This window comes from Pseudonaja textilis, chromosome 7 (genome assembly GCF_049901715.1).
Source record: "Pseudonaja textilis isolate UNSWEBS1 chromosome 7, rPseTex1.2, whole genome shotgun sequence".
Taxonomy (NCBI): domain Eukaryota; kingdom Metazoa; phylum Chordata; class Lepidosauria; order Squamata; family Elapidae; genus Pseudonaja; species Pseudonaja textilis.
The window spans coordinates 49,725,480-49,743,750 of NC_141996.1; the positions used below are offsets into that span (position 1 = coordinate 49,725,480).

Below are 18,271 nucleotides of genomic sequence, written 5' to 3' on the forward strand. Positions count from 1 at the left end.
GACTTCAACTTCCAGAATTCCCTAGGCAGCAGAACTGGTTGATATCAGAATTCTCCCAGAGCTGGCTGGGGAATTCTGGGGATTGAAGTCCACGACTCTTCAAGCTGCCAAGGTTGAGAAGCACTGCTTAAGGGACCGGACGTTTATGTTTGAGTGCGCACTAGATGAAGCCCGCGACCAAAATGTGACCCCGCGCTTTCTAGCTCAGCCCCCGTTTCCTTTAGTCTTTCTCGTTGGTTGCGTAAGGAAAAAAAAAAAAAAGGCACTTAAGTTTCGGCTCACGGATTGGCTTCGACGTCCCGCGAAGGCAGGCCTTAGAAGCTCAATGAAACTTCGTGATTGGTTAGGAAGAGAAAGCCCGGAGGCTATAAAATGCTGATGAAGGGACGCCGCGCAAGCGCTTGGAGAGACTTGTTTGCCGTGTGAGCGAAGCTGCTGCAGCCGAAGACATGGCGAAGGACATGGCGTCACGGAAAGCGGTTTGCATTCTGCTTCGCGACCCCGCCTGCAAGGCCGACGTCAACGGCGTCATTTACTTTGAGCAGAAAGTAAGGCTTGGCTTCCCGGTTATTCTTAAGAATAGGACTTTTCCTCCCCCCTTCTTTAGCTGTAAGGGAGCCGAAGTTTGGAAGGCTACGTAGTCCCGAGGTTGGAAGCTGCGGCTTGGAAGTCCCTGATCGGCTTTTTTTTGTAGGTTATTCCCGGGCTGAGATGCTGAACCGAAGAGGGTGTTCCAGATAACGGGGTTAATATTGTAAATTGAGACCTCAGTGCAACCTGGGTTGCGTTCTTTCGGGAGAAGCCCATTGGATTTCTTCCATAATTGCGAAAGGTTGCAGAATCAGGTTAACTAGATAATCTGGACTCATTGCACAACTCTGTGGTTGGAGGCTAAACTACTACTATTGCTACTTTATCCTGATTTGCCTTTGATCTGTTTAGATTTGGCTCGGTTAAGGTTGTAGAATAGTAGTAGTAATGAAAAACCAGATAAGGGTGTCAGAAACTCTGCAAACTCGAGTTGGGGGTGTTTTTTAAAGCAATAAATAACGTGTTGCTGGGGAAGATAAAATAGTTTCTAATTCTTGCTCAGATTTTCAGTTCTCTCATGCATTTTTTAATCTCCATTTTTACTGCCTTTGTGCAGAATAACATCTGTACCAGTGAAACTAACATCCTAATTGTATCAGGTTATGATTTTTCTATTTTTTTTGTTTCCACTGAGGGCAGCTTCCCCAAAACTTTCTCTCAGGATCCTCAGAGAGCATCTCTGTTCTCCATTCTGTAATAAAAGATGCTCATGCTCCAGATTTATTTTATCTGCTCCATAAAGAATAATGGCTGAGTCACAGTTTTAGAAGAGGACTTCAATGCCTGCTTTTGAAATGGAGAAAAGACAGCATGAGCTTTGAATTCTCCTCACTGGACAAACAGGTTTTGCAACCTCTGTGCCTATTCATCAATAACATTTTACTAACTACAATATAAAAGCTATGTGGGAGCTCAGTATTACATCTGCCATGGGAAACTGAAATGGAGATGAAGCAGTGGCTTAGAGTTACCAAGCCCTGGTTTAGTGTTCCCGTAGGTGATTCTTTTTTTGGTATTCTGTTTAGGAAATACTAGATATAATTATCTTTTATCATACATACCATACGTAGATTGTTTGCTTATTAAATAGATTGCATCAGCTTTGTGTGTACTGTAATTATGTATGTGGTAACACTGCTGGCATAATTTTTAGCAATAGTTCTTTTAAAGGAATGCTTTGAAATATTTGAATCAACTCTGATCAGCTGTAGAATTTAATGTTTGCAGAATGGTTTAAAACTCTTTTGTGGCAGTTGATTCACACAATAGAGGATTTTTTTCAATGCATTCTATTTAATTTTAAGAAATGTATTTGCTGAGTAAGCACTCAATAGAAACTTTTAACATTATGACAGTCCTATACATTTATCCTTTTTCCAATATTTTTGTGAATTTGTTTATATTGATCATTTAATCCTTTTAAATTGAAATGTATTTGTTTATAGAAAACTAAAGCTATTTTAGAAAAGAACCATGCTTTGTCCCATTAAAATATTCTTGGCTTAAAAGACGCACAAGCTTGGGCCTTCATTATAAACAGTTTTGAAAATCATTTTGGCACATATGTATTGATGATTTCTGGTTGATATCAGTTATGTAATAATTTTTTTTCTTTAGTTTAATTGGGCCTGATTCTCAGACTGTCTGGCATGGTTTGTCATTGCCTCCTTCCTAGAGCTGGCAAAAAGTGACTGGCCCAAGGTCACCCACCTGACTTTGCACCTAATCTGAGACTAGAATTCTCATCTTCTGGTTTCTAGCCTGATGGCTTAATCATACCAAAGTGGCTCTCAACTGATATAATTATTAATTTCTAATAGTTGGGTGTTAGTGATGCTATACTTATTTTGCATTAGGTCAACATCTCATGTTTTTAATGCTGTGGTGTGTTAACTCTTGGGGAAAAAATCTCTGAATAAGTAACTATTGCTGCCACTGATGAAATACAGGACTTGCATTCATGGTTAAATAATGAACAGTTACAAACTTTCAGATAATTTCTAAAAGAATCTGTGAAATTTACATTCATGGTTGTGAATGTTGCACATTTATTAAACAGTTAATTAAAGTACTTTTCTTTGGAATTTGGCCTAGGTTTTGAGTGCTAGGAATGGACTACATTAATGTTGGACTACATAGATGTAATCTTTGGAAATGGAGGCATTTAGAGTTTATGACATACTTGCCATCTTTGGCCAATCTCTAAAATCTAAAGTCAAACCTGTTAAAAAAAAAATCCAGAAGAAGAGATTGGTAAAACAGGGCTCTTCTTAATAAAGGTCTTAGAACTTTACATTCTTGGTTGCCATCAAATTAGGTGGAGTTTTAATAAACTCCATAGGGTAGTTATAATTGAAAGCTGTAGAAGGATGTTCAGAACTGCCAACTATTCAAGCCTTTTCAAGGGTTTAATCTCTTCTTTAGCATATGGTATTATCTCTCGGCTTCAGACTTGACATGCCTCAGGAACTCAGGCTTTTGCCAAATTTCTCATCCATCTTATATTTTAAAATACTCTTATTAATTACAGAGTAGTAAGCTGCAGTATAACAAAGTTTTGGTAAGAATATAGTATTCCTAAAAAAAACTACCATTGAAAAATAGCAGGCAATTATAGCACACACACACACACACACACACCCCAAAAAAAAGTAATGAAGAAAAACTGGGATGAGAGAGATGATTGACTGTGGTCTAGCTTGACTATCCAAACCCACCATTTCATGAATGGGTAAAACTGTCTCCCTAGTTCAAGAGACAAAAGATATCTCTGGTAATCTTTAATAGATATTTGCTGATCAGGACTGAACGATGATATTTTAAGGATTTGTTTATAGATAAGAGATGGGATTTGGCAAGAAGAAATCATTTGTATTTTAAAAGATTATAAGTCAACAAAATTATTTATAATGAAGAGGAACACATATTTTTTCTTTACTATATTATTTTTCTTTTCTATTTTTAGTTTGTATTAGTTTTATTTTGTAATAAAACTACTACAAAGGTTGTTTGCCAAGATTGGGAAAATTGAAACAGGTGTTTCATACTATATAGATATTAACAAATATATGCATGTTAATATCACATGCCTCTGTTGGTTGTAGCATTGAGAATGTGCACATTAAATTCAAGTATATGGTACTCATTTTGAAATATCTAATCCTACTATATGGCATAGCAGCATTCAGTTTGGGATTATAGATATGTGTGCATTTATCATGCAGTTCTCAGTGTATTCGTTGATTTGGTCTATTTCTTAATTTGGATTCCAATTCTATATAAGGACAATTTTTCTAAAATCCTATTAAATTAGTTTCTATGTTGAGGAACAATTTTAATTCTGCATATTTAAGACCCTTTTGTAAAATTACTGCTTGAACATTATTGTGCATTTTTGAAAATATTTCAGGATGATGGAAATGTAATTGTTAAAGGAAGAATTGAAGGATTGACTCCAGGAAAACATGGTTTCCACGTCCATGAATTTGGAGATAACACAACTGGTAACATTTTTGTGTTAACACTTTTCTGATAAGTACAAATACAGATAGTAATCTTAAAATTATGGATAAATCATAAATGTCCAAGAAGATTATTTTTCATTTAATTTCTAATTAGAAATGCTTTTCTAATCATGGATGGAAAGAAACAATATTTTAAAATTCAAATGGAAGATTTCTTGTATATCTTAACAAATAAGAATGCTTGTACTTTGTATATGTTATATAGAATATATACATGGAACCATATGTATAAGATAATAGACTTTTTCTGTGAGGTTTTATTTTTAAAGCTATCCTTGTTGACTTGCATATTATTGTCTACATTACAGGATGTACCAGTGCAGGCCCTCACTTCAATCCTGAGGGGAAATTTCACGGTGGGCCTCAAGATGAAGAAAGGTATATATAGAAATTTTTCCTGTGCGTGATTTAAAAGTAATTTGCACTTTGCAAACCAAGACCACCTTTCTAATTCTTTAACTTCAGGTTAAATATATATGTTCTGTTTGAAGTTTTCCAAAAATTTCCCAGTGTGTCACAGATACTACCTATTCACAATATTTGAAAGACATGCTTTGCAAAGTTCATTTGTGTAAAACAAGCATCTTTCCTGCAGGCATTAAAATTGCTATTCACACCAACTGTTTCAAAAGCTGTTGCTTTAGACATGCATGTGCCCAGTGACTTGGCTCAAGAATCTCAGAAATGTTTACCTGTGCCTGCACATGCAAGATAGAAGTAAAACTCTCTGAACCTCTAGAGCAGGGGTGTCAAACTTGATTTCATTGAGGGTCGCATCAGGGTTGTGTTTGATCTTGGGGGGCCAGCATGGGCATGGCCAGCTCGACATCTCTCGTGTCAAGGGTACCTGTGGTGGCCAGGTTCTAAAGGCAGGAATTCACTCCATTTTTGCTGGCAAGGTACCGTGGGCTGGTCCTTCTCTGTTTCCAGGGTGGCCCCATGGGCCAGATCTAAGCACCTGCAGGCCTTGCGTTTGATTCCCCTGCTTTACAGTTTTGTGCAATGGTCCTGTTACTAGTTTGTTGTTTTGTCTGTCTCTTCAATCATTCATTATCTCTCCAATTATTAATTTCATTTATTCTTAGCACTTTTCTAGCTGCTTGTTTCAGTAACTTAAGTTTCCTATATTATTTTGTTTTGCAGCTTTTGACTTAGCCACCTTTTTGTCTTTCTCTAAAACAGCCTTTTGGGCACCAGGGACAGGTTCCATGGAGAGAGGTTTTTCCACGGACCAGAGGGGCCCTGGTTTCATGTGCTGCCTGCATCCCACAGATGGGTTTTGGCTTGTTTGTGCAGCCCAGTTTCTGGCATGCTGTGGACCAATGCTGGTCCACAGACCAGGGGTTGGAGACCCCTGCTTTAAAACATTTGTTTTAAATCTCAGCCCTAAATAGCGTGTCCTTAAGAAATGGCAACTGATGTGCTCTCTAACAAAGAGATTTTTAAAGATTAAAAATACAGGTGGTCCTCAACTTATAATCACAACTGAGCTTAGAATTTCTGTTGCCCTATTTTATGACCTTTCCTGCCATAGCTACTTAATGAATCACTGCTGTTGTAAAGTTGTTAAGTGAATCTGGCTTTCCCATTGACTTTACTTGTAAGTAGGTGCCAATGACTCGGGGACACTGTAGCCATCATAAATATGAGTCAGTTGCCAAGCATCTGAATTTTGATCATGTGACTATGGCGATGCTACAATGGTTGTGTGAAAAACCGTCTTAGGTCACTTTTCAATCCTGCTGTAACGTTGAACAATTACTATAAACAAACTTAAGTTGAGGACTACCTGTAGTCATTTTGGGGATGAGGTATAATTTTGATAAGTAGATGAATAAATGAATCGATTTTTCGCCAGATTCTATTAAATGAATGGGTTCTTGGTATCTTGTTCAGAGGCACCAAGCTAGAATATTTAGAGTAATTTCTGTATTTCTATATACTAGTTTGAAGACGTAGCAAGATATTTGTGCTTTATACAGTTTATTTAGCATTGCCAAAAATAAAAATACAGTTACGACTTGAACAAGCAAAATACAGCCATACAATTAAAGGCATCAGTACTTGTATACACATGAATTATAGTGAAAATATCAATTTGTATTTGTAGCTTTATATTACAGATAGACCCCAGCAGAACTCTTCAGGACATCCTTGAAACTTGTAGTTATAAATTCTCTCCCTATGTCATTAACAGCTGCTGCTATAAGAATTACACAAAAGGAGATCCAGTATTTTGTTCATGGTAACAGTGTAAAAAAGGCAGTAGCTCCAATAGGAAAACTTTAAGTAACTAACATTGTATTTGGCATTGAAGTGTACTTAGATTATTTCTATAAGTGAAGCCTTAAGACTGTTACGTGCTTTTAAGTGTAACTGGATATTGCATTTGTGAAAGATTGTTTACAGCGAATTTTAAATGTTTAATACCTAAACATTGACTTATATTTGTTAAAGAGTATTATTAGCTGGCTATAGTATTTCTAATGGTTGACTATAATTGAATGATTGTAAAACTGATCAACATAACTTCATGCTTGAAAATAGCCGTATGGCGGTAATACTGTAGAAAATTGTGTATGAGAGACATTGTTGGTCAGGTTTTATTGTTAACTCTGTGAAATAACTGTATTCCAGGCATGTTGGTGATCTTGGAAATGTGATTGCAGATGCATCAGGTGTTGCAGAGGTGTCGATGGAGGATGGGGTTATTTCTCTCTCAGGACCACATTCAATTATTGGACGGTCTATGGTGGTAAGTATGGCAATTTATTTTTTATTCTGGCTTTCACTCAACCTTTGTAAGTTGAGTGACCTTTGTAAGCATTTTTTAAAAATTTGTAAACCCAGAATTTTCTGGTGGTAATCAGCATGTGTAAAACTGTTGATATGGAATCCATTGACCAAACCTGGGCTTATAGTATCCTTAAGCCCAGATGTCTTGATACTTGATATAAATTATAAATGGAGAAATATCCAGTAGAGGGAATGTTCATAAGGTTACAGTTGCCAGTGGCCCAAATCAGGCTGGCCAGTTATAAAGAATGCTATGAAATGTATTTCACCACACATGGAAGAGAGGAAACTATCCAGATTTGGTAGCTATATTATGAGCATATAGGAATTAACACCACAACACTGAAGGCAGTAATCCTTTTTTTGATTCCTCAATTGCATTTATCTAGAACCTAAATTTTGACAAATACTATATGGCTCATCACATTTATCATGAGGCCTATCTGCCCTGGAACAAGATTGCTCAGTATCTCCTAAGCATTTTATGTTCTTGTTATAGAAAAGGATTTGCCAGTATCTTAACTAATTTTAACTTACTGTTAAACTAGTAGATGCTTTCTTCTTCATATTAAGATATGGTAGAATATGTAATTTCTTGCAGACATTTTAATTCCACAAAGGTACAGGGATTTTTTAAAAAACAAACCTGAAAATTGAGAATGAAATTCCAATTTTGTTAACTAATAGCCTTGACCTGAATTTGTTGATTTGTGCCTTTTAGGTTCATAAAAATGAGGATGACCTGGGTAAAGGAGAAAATGAAGAGAGCTTGAAAACTGGAAATGCTGGTCCTCGTCTAGCTTGTGGGGTAGTTGGTCTAGCTAAAGTATAAAGTACTTCTAGGAGTCACAATGAATAGAAGCAGCAGTATAGTATGTGGAATATAAATGTGTCTGTTGTACCCATTACTGGGCTTTGTTATAGTTTAAAAAATAATCTTATGGTTGTGTTAAATGGAATTTAAGCTGACAAATCTTGTTTCCTTTACCTTTTTATCTGTTATTAAAGTGCTGTAAAACACAAATGCAGAGTATTGGTGTTATATGGATGTTGAGTGTACAGTTTAAAAAAAATGATTCTAAGGGAAATTCTTTGGACATCTGAAATTGCTTGAATGCTGTGTTCTCAGTTAGTTTGCTAATCCTATTCTTTAAAAATCTAGCAAGTTCTCATTCTAGGTTTTATTTAATTAATAAATCAAGCCTGGTCAAAATAAATCTTGAGTGACAGCCTGATCACTGGAGACCATATTTTCCAAATATTTATCCAAATAATTTTCTATATAGAACTGTTGCTGCTTCCGTGGGATGTCGTTTAAAATGTTAAATTTTTCAAGAAACCAACAAAAATATTTTCATTTAAGTAATCTATGAAGTCTACATAACTATATTACATTACCTTTATAAAGGCAGTTGCTGCCTCACTATGGAAATTGAGACCTTTAAGGGTTTGATAACAAACCCTGGTAACAAATCTGCAAAATCCTGTACTGCATTCAAAACAAAACTTGCTAAATTTAGTAATGTTTTTATACTACTAATCCTATCACATAAAGATGGAATTTCAAAGAGCATTGTTAGAGAGGACTGCTGAAAATAAAAACAGATTAGTGAATCTGATCCTAATTTTTTTTGAATGTTAAAGGCAGAGAAATCAGAATTGTTAGCAGTGGTTACCTGTGTTGGAGCAAATCAATGGCCTTGTCTTAAAAACTGTCTACACTGTATTTGGCTATATATATGTTTTGTACACACAAGTCTGTTTCACCATCTGGTAACTAGCAATGACTATAACCCATTAAGAGTTTCAAGATCTAGAACAAAATGCAGGCCAAACAAGTTGAGAGCTTTGTGAGAGTGCTGCATGGAATTTTTATATCTTAACACACTGAACTTTTTTTTTCAAGCAAGTATTGATCATTTCTATTTATATATACACGATGATCTTCACTGAATTAGGGACTGTTACTAAATGAATTTTAGAATGGTATGGAAACAGTTCAACACAAATTACAAATTAATTTCACAAGAATATATAAAGTCATTTTTTATTCTATTGCAAAGAAGAATTTTGCCTCAATTCATCTTCCAAAAATTAAGTGGAGGGAGGGAGAAGAATCTATACTTCCCCTTAAGTGAGCATAACAAGCTATCTGAAAGACACACCAAATCAAAACAGAAAAAAAAAACATGGCATCAGTACTTGCTGTTTCCTGCAATTTCGAATAAGAGTATCACTGTGTATAGAATAAACCAAGGAATAAAATGTATATTACTCTTAAGGCTTGCTGGCATTTGCTAATGGAGTTAATATTTGTTTTTTTCACTTACTACAAAGTTATGATGATGATACAGCCAGCTTAAATAGCTTGGTTACTGGCAAAAGTATGCAAAAGTCCTTTTAAAAACTTAGTAGTTTGCTTTCATATACTCTATTCCAAGACACATTAAAATACAGTGGTAATTTGGAGGACGTGAACAAGTCCAAACATACTAATGGATTAAATCACAATTTTTTTCCCACAGGAGTTGGCATAAGTCCAGGAACTTATTTATAGGGCAACATTTACCACGGTATTAATTGGATGGCCAGGAAAAAAAAGTGACTTCACTGCAAACACCAGATTTCTTAAAACATTTAAAAGCTATTAATTTTTATCTAGTTAATTAAATGCATAAATTTAAAATCAATGTAACTATCACATATTTAGCTTCTGTGAACTATTATACAAACAGTTTTAACAGATTTAAACAGTCTAATTTAGACTCCAGTACAGCATTAGTTCAAACTTTAAGATGTTGAACAATTCTTTACCACTTCAGTGCAGCATAGGAAGAATAGCACACGTTAAGGATTGTTATGAAAATAGAGTTTATTAAAAACACATCCCTATTTTTAGGAGCTTTCACCATTTTACCTTCACTTAAATTAAAAAAAAAAATAGAAAGCACTTCTAAGTCTGATTTGTAAACTTTTTAAAGTGAAAACTTTAAAAAAGTTACAGCAGAAAATGGGTAATGGTTTATTTCTTTTCATGTTATTGTGTAGCTATTTTAAATAGAAGGGAAGCAATCAAATTGCTTACATGTCCCCATAAACTATGAGGGAATTGTGATATAGCAAAAGCAAAATATACAGCATACTGTACAGTTCTAAAGCTCTACACTCCAATGTAATTTTTGACAAATTCCAGTCTCTAGCGAGGAGCCTCCGCAACTGAGCCAGTAGGTTTTTCAGGTTTTTCAAGAGATGAGGTAGACTCAGATGCTACTTCTGCAGTTGGTTTCATACCAATAGGTTCAGACTCTTTATTAAGTTCTGAAACAGAGTCTGTGTTTTCTATTTTACTACTCTGAGATTCATAGTTTTTGACCCCATCTGCTCTGTCTGTTAACTCGGATTTCTCCTTTCCTCGATTTTCATCTTTTTCTCTATGGGGTTCCCTATCTCTAGAATCTCTCTCTCTGTGTCCACTGAAACGCCGATTTCTTTCCTCCAAGTCTCTGTGTCTATCACGTTCAGGGCTTCTTCTTCCCCATTCTCTCCTTTCACGATTACCAAGGCGTTCATGCTCTCTGTCATCATTACGGTTGCCATAGCGTTCACGTTCATTTTCTATCCGATTCCCAAAAGACCTCCTTCCAAACCTTTCCTGGTCTCTGTGTGGAGTAAATGGTGGCCTGTCATTCCTGAACTGCCTTCCATCTCTATTATCCTCAGATCCTCCTGGACCACCTCCAGGCATTCCACTGGGCCTTGCAAAGTGGCCTGGGGGTGGGAAAGGGCCCTTCATCCCATGAGGTGGAGGCATCCCAAAACCACCTGGCCCTGGAGGCGGACCTCTGTGCATCATATGAGGAGGCATGTGCCGAGGTGGCATCATTGGAAACCGTTGCAGATGAGGTGGTGGCATTCCTGGAGGTCTCTGAAGTGGTATCAAACCAGGTCGGGCACCTAGAAGGCCAGTAGAAGGTGTCTGAAGCCCAATCACTGGACTAGATGTAACTCCTTGAGTACCTAGTAAGCCAAAAAACATGAAATTAATTACAAGATACTTCTTGTTCATATACCATCTCCCAAAAGGTTATAGATGTGTTCTTTTTTCAGGCTGCAATTTTTTGTAACTTTAAATATGTTTATAAACATTGAAGCATGCAACATTTAAATAGGCTTTTACTATAGTGAATACTTTTATCAATACACTTAAAATTTAATGAACAGAGACCTGCCTTCAATTTTGTTCAAAAAGTATGGTCCACCAAAACTGAAACACTATGCAAGAATACAGAATACACTTTTTCTGAAAGTTCATCTCAATACCAATTATGCAAAATAAGCTATTGGAGAAGGTTGCACATTAAATTTTCATTTTTTTTAATGGACAGAAAATGAAATAGATCATCTGCGGATCACTGCCATTTAATCAGCATGGTCAATTTAAATCCCCTTTATTTTAATAGGCCTAACCTTCAATATCTAATATACAACAAATTACAATTCTGCGATCATCTCAAAACTACCTCAAAAATTTTGCATTTACAAGATTTCTGTCTTCCAGTTAAGAACTACCTTGCACCAATCCAAAATCCATTCCAGAAAATTAAAAGTGATAGAATTTTAAGATACATATATGTCCTTTTAAGATACATATATGTAACAATGGGGGGGGGGGGGTAAAGATTTTGCATTAAATGCTTTGCTGATAAAATTGGGCTTATGTGATAGTACCCAGAATAATTTTTAAAGTTTTTTTCTTTAAAGCTTTAACAAATCTGTCATATGTTATGCCATACAGGTATTTCAGACCCATCTTCATCCATAAGAAACATCTAAATAGGAACTCAATAATTAGATTCTAATTTTCAACTCTATACCAAATCTTATAACCAGAGCAGAACATAAGGTCCAAGTATGAACTGAAATTGCATTTCAAACATCCTATGTATAATGTTCCACAACATTCCCATTCCTTTGTAAAGCTGACACAAGAGTCAAAACACAAAGAATTAAAGTTTTTGCATTTTTAAATTGATGGGGCATTATTTTCAGCAATCCAGTGTATTAATTGTTAAGGCTGCTTCTCAATTCTATGTACACTTGATTGATAATAATTATAACTTTTATTTAACATGGTGTACCTAGCACATCTGTTTCAACATGTCTTTCTATACACATACATCAATAAGCATAGCAATAATTCTAAAACCTTATAAATACCTTATGCCCTGAACACAAGACTCCAGAGTCTAGTTTTTAGAAACACTTTAGACCCAAGACTTTTTCCTTGCTTAAAAGAAACAGAATTCACCTTTCCCTACAATACACCAATGGGATGGACTGAGAGTTGGATCTATATTTGCTAAGCAGCCTCAAATGCATGAGAAAAAGAGTCTAGTTTTCTGAACCAGGGTTAAGGCAATTTTTACAATGCCTCACCGCTTCCCATTAATTGTCCAGAGTGCAAAACAAGTTTCATTATATATTGACAGGCAATGCCCACTATATAATTCATAACTGGGGGTTTTAGGGTGAGGGAGGAGACGAGATTTATGTGTTGCCTTTTTTCATCATTCTAGGGTTTGGAAAAATAGCCTAGCTCAGCCCAAAGTGCTATCCCTGATAGAACAGGGCCTCAAAGAATCTGATCAACTTGGAGGGCAGAAAAATGACTTTTAGTATCTTCCTCCAGCCTTTTGTCTCATGGTTGTGCCCAACCTCGGCACAACATAGAGAGACATATTTCTATTATTATATTCAAAACATGATCCATGTGGCTGTAACAGGTTCTAGGTCCCAGATGCAATTTAGACATTTCACTTCACAAAAATAATCACCAGGAAACAAAATGGATGTTTAGTGTTAAACAGGTTCATGTATCAAGTAACAGCCACAATTTAAATAACTAAATAACTATTGAAATGATCGAACTCAAGGTCCAAGAAATTCAGCTTGGATTAAATTGCAACATAAGATGTATTTTTAAAGACTGTATTATTTAGAATTAGGATTATGTTTAGATTTTGTTTCTTGACATATTTTCCATACTTTTCTTTCAAATAAAATTAAAGGCATAACTATAATTAGGAGGAAGAAAAGTAAAGAAATTAAAAGATTACTAGACAACCCATGCCCCACTGAGTCGTTGTTTCAAAGACATTTTCTTATCCAGAGAAACGGAATGACCGAGGGCAGGCAAAAAAACAGGGAGGTAGGAAACGATTTCCAACTTCCTGCCAGCTTCCCATTGAATTTCCTAGGTGGAATCTGGCAGGGAGAACCAGAAATCTCCCCCCCCCCTTTCTATCAGGCGGGTAAATGGTTGCTACTGGGTGTGGGAAAGAATGAAGGATTGAGAGACTGACTGGGAAATGATCCCCGAACATTGAAAACAGATCACAAATTATGGCTAACCAGCCATAACTTCCTCAAATTTTATTCCCTTAGGAGCCATTGGTCCCAGATTTTATCCGTTACCCCATTTGAAGTAACTTGGTTCAAAAACTGTTGCCTTGTGATGCACTGTTTTTCCTAATTAAAGGTCACAGCAATGAAAATTGTAATACTTATGTAGATGATCTACAGAAAAACTAACACTTAAAAGATGAAATGAAACTAAATGTAAAGTTAAAGAACCAACATACATTTGCTAGTAAGGTTTCATAAACTTGTAAAATTGGGTTGATCCATTAAGTTCAATCATCTACCGAGTTCAGAAATCCAAATTAACAAATTCTATACACTCGGCTATTTAGCCTTCATTTCTAGATTATCACCCACGATTTTTTTTTTCTTCACTATTATTCAATTATAATCTCCCTTCCAATGACTTACACTTATTCAGTATTAACATTCTGGAATTTTAAAAAAAGTCTTCTTCTTCTTCCAAAGGAACATCTTTTCAGGTATTTGAAGTGTGTTATCATATTCCCCAGGTGTGTTTATCTCAGGCTAAACATACAAAAGCGCCTTAAATTTTGCTCAAGAATTTGATTTCTAGTTGCCTAATATTCTTGATGTCTTCCTTTGAACCTGTTGTAATTTCCCCAAATGCTTTTTTAAATAGCAAAATAGAATAACAGAGTTTGGAGGGACCTTGGAGGTCTTCTAGTCCAACCCCTTGCTCAAGCAGGAGATCCTATACCATTTCAGACAAATGGCTGTCCAGTCTCTTCTTAAAAACCTCCAGTAAATGGAGATGAAATGTGGGACTGCAATATTCAAAATGGGGTGTATCCTTGGCTTACCTGAGAAAGAAGCAATAAAGAAAAGCTTCTATAGTAGAACCTTAAAAAACAAACTAAAGGAAGAATCTGTAGTCATGACCTGCAGTGCTTGTAGCTTGTAGATCTTTGTGATCCAACTCAAACATGAATTGGCATGTGTTAGCAGTGAGTGCAAATTTACAGGGGTCTATGAAGAAAAGGTGAAAGCAGTGAACTCTAAGCAGAGAAAGGCCATTCTCAATTGATGTAAAAGGATGAAGCTTTAACAGTTCAAAGAAAATAGGTTCTGTAACAAGAAACAAAGGTGGATGCTATGTGATGAAACTGGCAGAACTGAGATATATATAGAAGATACACTGTGACTCAGAAAGTTTTGAATCTTGTTCAACCCTGACAAAGCAAACAGAAAACAAATACTGCAAGAAAAGGGAATACTCTGACATTTTTAAAAGGCAAATTTCCATATCAATCAAAAGCAGACTTTTTTTTATGGAGCAGCTGTCTGCTATAATCCAAGGAACTTCCAGGTGGGTCATGCATCATGCAGCAGGAATTCGCTTGAGTGGCTTTTTGTTATGGGAACAAGAGACACCAAGATATTCAATGGGTTACTGTGGAAAAAATAGGACGCAAAAGTATTGTTATGTTCATCATCATACTCAGATGCTACTTAATGGGCTCCTAGAAAGATAAATACATCCTCCAGGATCTGAGCTGCATATGGATTCAATGGAATATCAGCATTATGGACATCCACCAGCATTGTCACTGTTTTGACGCTTCTTTAGAAACTTGTTTTGATGATATTTCCCATGTGGTATCTTATCAGCTCAGAAGCTGATGGAAGTTAAGAGGCTGGGGCTGAATAGAGGACAGTTAAAGCAAGAGTTCTGACAAGCAGAAAAATAATGTGGATTAGTAACATATTGCATCTCTGAGTCAGTGATGAGATAGTTGAAAAGAAAGACAATTACAGACAATAAATACATTTTATAATATAATATAACACTTCTATTTTATTCTGCAATGGCCAGGATGTAGTCCCCATAGTATCCAGTTTCAGGCAGAAAACTTTTAAGGTTTTAAAGAAACTGAGACAAATGTAAAAAATAATGATGAAAACCATCAGGGATTTAGCTTCTAAGTCCCATGATGAAAAACTGAGAACATTTAGTCTTAAGAATCAAGAATATAATTGCATATTTGAAAATACACAGGCCTGTTTTCCTATAATTCCCATAACGCCATCACATAAATACACAAACACCTTTCACACTTTGACAACTGAATCAATTATCTATATAGGGAATGATTTGGATTCCTGAACTGAGCAGGGAGTTGGCTTTGATAGCTTAAATGGTTCCTTATCCTATATATAATCATAGTTAAGGATGGTTATACATGCAAACCTTTCTGCATTAAACAGAAAATCAAGACTAGGTATATATAAAATATTCCAACCCAGAGCCAGAATATTTTGTTCTAGAAGAATATTACCTTGAAGAAAAGCTACAAAGGTACTTATGTACACATTGTTTAACCCTAAAAGAAAGGAAAAAATGAGAAACAAACTCTCTTGCTGTCATGATTCCCTTGGGCAGAAGATGGAGAGACTCTGTCTTCAAGATCCTATTTATACCACACAACAATAGAGTTCCAGTAGTTCATGTGAAGTCTGCTTCCTGACCATCAAAGGACTGACATCTGGGAATCTAAAAGGTCTATTATTAAAGTTCTTCTCTGAACTCTATAGGTAGTGTTTATTTAGCAATCAAACAGCAACCATTTCCAGTTATGAAAAATGGTGAGCAATGGCTGCATTTATGACCTTCACCTCATTTTTCTGTCATATGTTTACCATTATAGTAAGTTAATATGCATAGTCCTGTGTAAAAATCACAAGCATAGCTGTGACCACTTTGCTTAATAATCTTACCAGCCCAAATTGTGACCACTAAAGGAAAACTAACTAGCCCCGATACAGCCTTTGTACCTAGCTGTTTTCCAGAACAAAGCTTTTGGAATAGGAAATGGTTAACAGTGCTCAATGGCACATAGCTAATGAATTTCAGTTACATGAAAATGGAATCCAAATGAAATTGAGCTATTTTCTAACAATAAGAACTATTTGAGAATAAAGCAAAAAATACAAAGAAAAATTGGCAATTTCCCTTCCCAGGAGATATCTGGTCCTATGACCTGCCGATATAACTACAGAATTCTAAATTACTTTGTTAGAGATTATATACTACAAGTCAAGATAATTAGGAAAACTCTAGTTAAAATTATGCATTGTCTGTCTTGCTGAATATGAGAAAGAAATGTATCTGTGGAGCAAGTGCAAAAGAAACAATTAGGTACATTATAAATACTATACAGCTGCATTTAACATCAGCATAAATTACCAGCAGACTCTCCACAGGATCTTCATAAAATTGCTGCATTTGTTTGCATGTGTTTTTTCATCCTATCTAAACCACCAGTGGTTATTGGACTGTATCAGAATACATATGAAATTTCTTCATTGCCTTAGCTGTTTATTAATGCTACTAGGTTTTGAGGTTCTAATTCACTTTTTAATTTTTTAAAGCAAATTTTGGTGCTTAAAAAAATTCAATATCAATTTACTCTTATGTATGTTCATGAACTAGAAACTTGCTATGTTCCCAACCAAAAGTAATATGACTTACTGAATATATACGAGGACAATGATCCTTTTCATAGGGAGAGCAGTAGCTCACGTGGCTAGGACGTTGGATTGGAGGTTAGTGACCCGAGTCCTGCTGCATGGCAGGATGAGTTCCCATCCAGCTCCTTGACAGGGACACAAAATGGATGTCTCCCAAAGATGATGCCACCAGCTAATTCTTTCAGCCCAGAAATGCCTTAAATCAGGTGTGTCAAACTCAAGGTCTGTGGTCTGAATCCAGCCCATAGGATGCTTAGATCTGGCCTGCGAGGCCATCCTGGAAACAGCGAAGGACCGTCCCACAGTGCCTCTGCCAGTGAAAATGGGACATTTTCGGCCCGGACAGCCTCTTGCAGCCCTCTGCCAGAAAAAAGAGAGCGGGGGGCTTTGCAGCTCCCCCGGGCTCAGTTTTCGTTTGCAAAGGGCTGCAGGAGGCCATCACAGCCAAAAATTGAACCTCCCATCCCCGCGCCACCACAGGCGCCCCCAACACAAATATCGAGCTGGCCACATTCACCTCAGTCATGCCCACCCACACCCCCCAAGGTCAGATACAACCCTGATGCAGCCCTCAATGAAATTGAGTTTGATACCCCTCCCTTAAATGATGTGTCCACTACGAAAGGGGACCCTTTTCTGTACCTTTACATCATTTTAGGTACTAAAGCAGAAATTGAGCTATACTATTCCCAGCAAGGTAATTCAAATTAGGCACAAACAATATTCAATTATATATAAATATGGGTAGTTATTTCTTACCAACATTTTAAAATGGAGTGGATATTTATTCAACCCTATTAAAATGAATTGATGAAACGTTTCTGAATTTTAAGTATTCCTTCTTTGTGCTTTAACAATGTTTCATAACAGCATTCTTCTGTTGATATTCAGCTTATGTAAGTTCATGTTCAACCAGATACAACTTGAATTTTAAAATGTGAAGTTAGCATTTCAACCTTTGAAAACTACAGGGCATATAACAGAAATATCCAATTATTCTGTGAGGGAGCACTTCCATGATTTCAAAACATGTCAAACATCTCACTTCTTAAGTTACACTCTGAATTATAACAAGTCAATTGTTCTTCATAAACATTTTAATAGCTTAACAATTTCAACCCGCTTTTCACTCTGATTATTGCAAATGGGTATAGATAATAGAATGTTATTTTTCCAAGGACCCAAAGTTCTTCTCTGAACTCTTAAGTCTGTAGAGTTAAGGATACCAATTCAAAAAATTATAAATAAAACTATAGTAACCCACTGCTGCTGAATTTTTCATGTACCAAATGCTTTGGAATTATTTACTACAATGGATTAAACATGGCAAATTTAAATCCCATATCAGATTTATCAAAGCAAAAAATTACTTATTCAGTTTCTAATTATCATCAGTCACATTTCAGTCAAGATGTTTATTCAATGGCAATACAATGATTAGATTATGT

At 36.0% G+C, this 18,271-nt stretch overlaps 2 protein-coding genes across 8 annotated transcripts in view; one reads left to right on the forward strand and one right to left on the reverse strand.

The window, feature by feature from the left end:
• Positions 1-395: 395 nt before the first annotated feature.
• SOD1 (superoxide dismutase 1) lies at positions 396-7,935 on the forward strand. 2 transcript variants are annotated; one of them, XM_026700608.2, is made up of 5 exons: positions 396-548; positions 4,001-4,094; positions 4,424-4,493; positions 6,753-6,870; positions 7,633-7,935. In XM_026700608.2, the coding sequence occupies exons 1-5, from the start codon at positions 450-452 to the stop codon at positions 7,741-7,743; spliced, it is 492 nt and encodes a 163-aa protein (XP_026556393.1). In that variant the 5' UTR covers positions 396-449; the 3' UTR covers positions 7,744-7,935. The 2 variants fall into 2 exon arrangements, with proteins under 2 accessions (XP_026556393.1, XP_087793684.1); XM_087937558.1 differs by having other exon boundaries at positions 516-1,584.
• Positions 7,936-8,944: 1,009 nt separating this feature from the next.
• The window catches only part of SCAF4 (SR-related CTD associated factor 4), a 62,504-nt gene continuing 53,177 nt past the window's right edge, over positions 8,945-18,271 (reverse strand). For all 6 annotated transcript variants that reach the window (XM_026700606.2, XM_087937555.1, XM_026700607.2 and 3 more), the window contains one exon: positions 8,945-10,928. In XM_026700606.2, the coding sequence (XP_026556391.1) occupies positions 10,108-10,928 (821 nt within the window). In that variant the 3' untranslated portion in view covers positions 8,945-10,107. The remainder of the gene's footprint in view (positions 10,929-18,271) is intronic.